Source organism: Melampsora larici-populina (assembly GCF_000204055.1).
Source record: "Melampsora larici-populina 98AG31 unplaced genomic scaffold MELLAscaffold_136, whole genome shotgun sequence".
Taxonomy (NCBI): domain Eukaryota; kingdom Fungi; phylum Basidiomycota; class Pucciniomycetes; order Pucciniales; family Melampsoraceae; genus Melampsora; species Melampsora laricis-populina.
The window spans coordinates 26,103-27,022 of NW_006768900.1; the positions used below are offsets into that span (position 1 = coordinate 26,103).

Below are 920 nucleotides of genomic sequence, written 5' to 3' on the forward strand. Positions count from 1 at the left end.
ACGTGATTTTTAATTTTTATTTTTTTCAATTATACATATATCCAATCATCTTCATAATCAATTCATCCTACGGTCACCAAAAAAACACCATCTTACTTATCTTGCAACTCACCTTTCCAAGTCTTAAGCAGAAAAAAATCCACTTTTATCTCTATAAAGGTCTTTCAAAATGTCAGTCAATTTAGAAGAAAAAGGATCTAAAATCATAACCAACGAAAAAGAAGATGTTCATGATCCTAATTATCAAGATGAAGGTCATCATCAAGGAGAAGGAAACGTCAAGAGGAACCTAAAACAAAGGCATATCTCTATGATAGCTATTGGTGGTAAATACTAAAATTCTATGATTATTTTTGATCGATTGAAAAGCTTTCTTTTTTTTTGACGAAGATGATTTTTTTTTCGATCATACATAGGAACGATCGGTACTGGTTTATTTCTTGGTAGTGGTGAAGCTTTGAGTAATGGAGGTCCAGTTGGTTTAATTTTGGGCTATGCTATCATGGGTTCGTAAATCCAAACTTTTTCTCAAGTTAACTTTCACTAAACCTGATACATCTTCATATGTGATCTTTTGACCACAGGGGTCGTTGTTTATAGTATGATGGTAGCATTAGTGAGTCTTTGTTCTGAGTTTATCTTGTAGAAATTGAACTAATCAATACGGTGCACAGGGTGAAATGGTCACCATGTTTCCAGTCAGTGGAGCTTTTACACATTATGCTACAAGGTTAGCAAAACAATTTTAAATTCAAAGATAACACACACCTTGTTTGTTTTACATGAACACTGACTGAAACTTATTTCAGATTTGTCGATCCAGCATTAGGTTTTGCTGTCGGATTCAACTACTGGCGAGTCTTTTCTAACTAATCATGAACCAAGATTGAAAAGTTTGATTCTAAAAGAAATTGGTCCAA

General features: G+C 33.4%; 1 protein-coding gene across 1 annotated transcript; it reads left to right on the top strand.

Moving 5' to 3' along the window:
- Positions 1-169: 169 nt before the first annotated feature.
- Positions 170-873, top strand: MELLADRAFT_69955 (uncharacterized protein; the record flags this gene model as incomplete). The annotated part of the gene is made up of 5 exons (XM_007419163.1): positions 170-326; positions 417-506; positions 585-616; positions 675-730; positions 810-873. The coding sequence occupies 5 exons, from the start codon at positions 170-172 to the stop codon at positions 871-873; spliced, it is 399 nt and encodes a 132-aa protein (XP_007419225.1).
- Between the last annotated feature and the right edge of the window lie 47 nt (positions 874-920).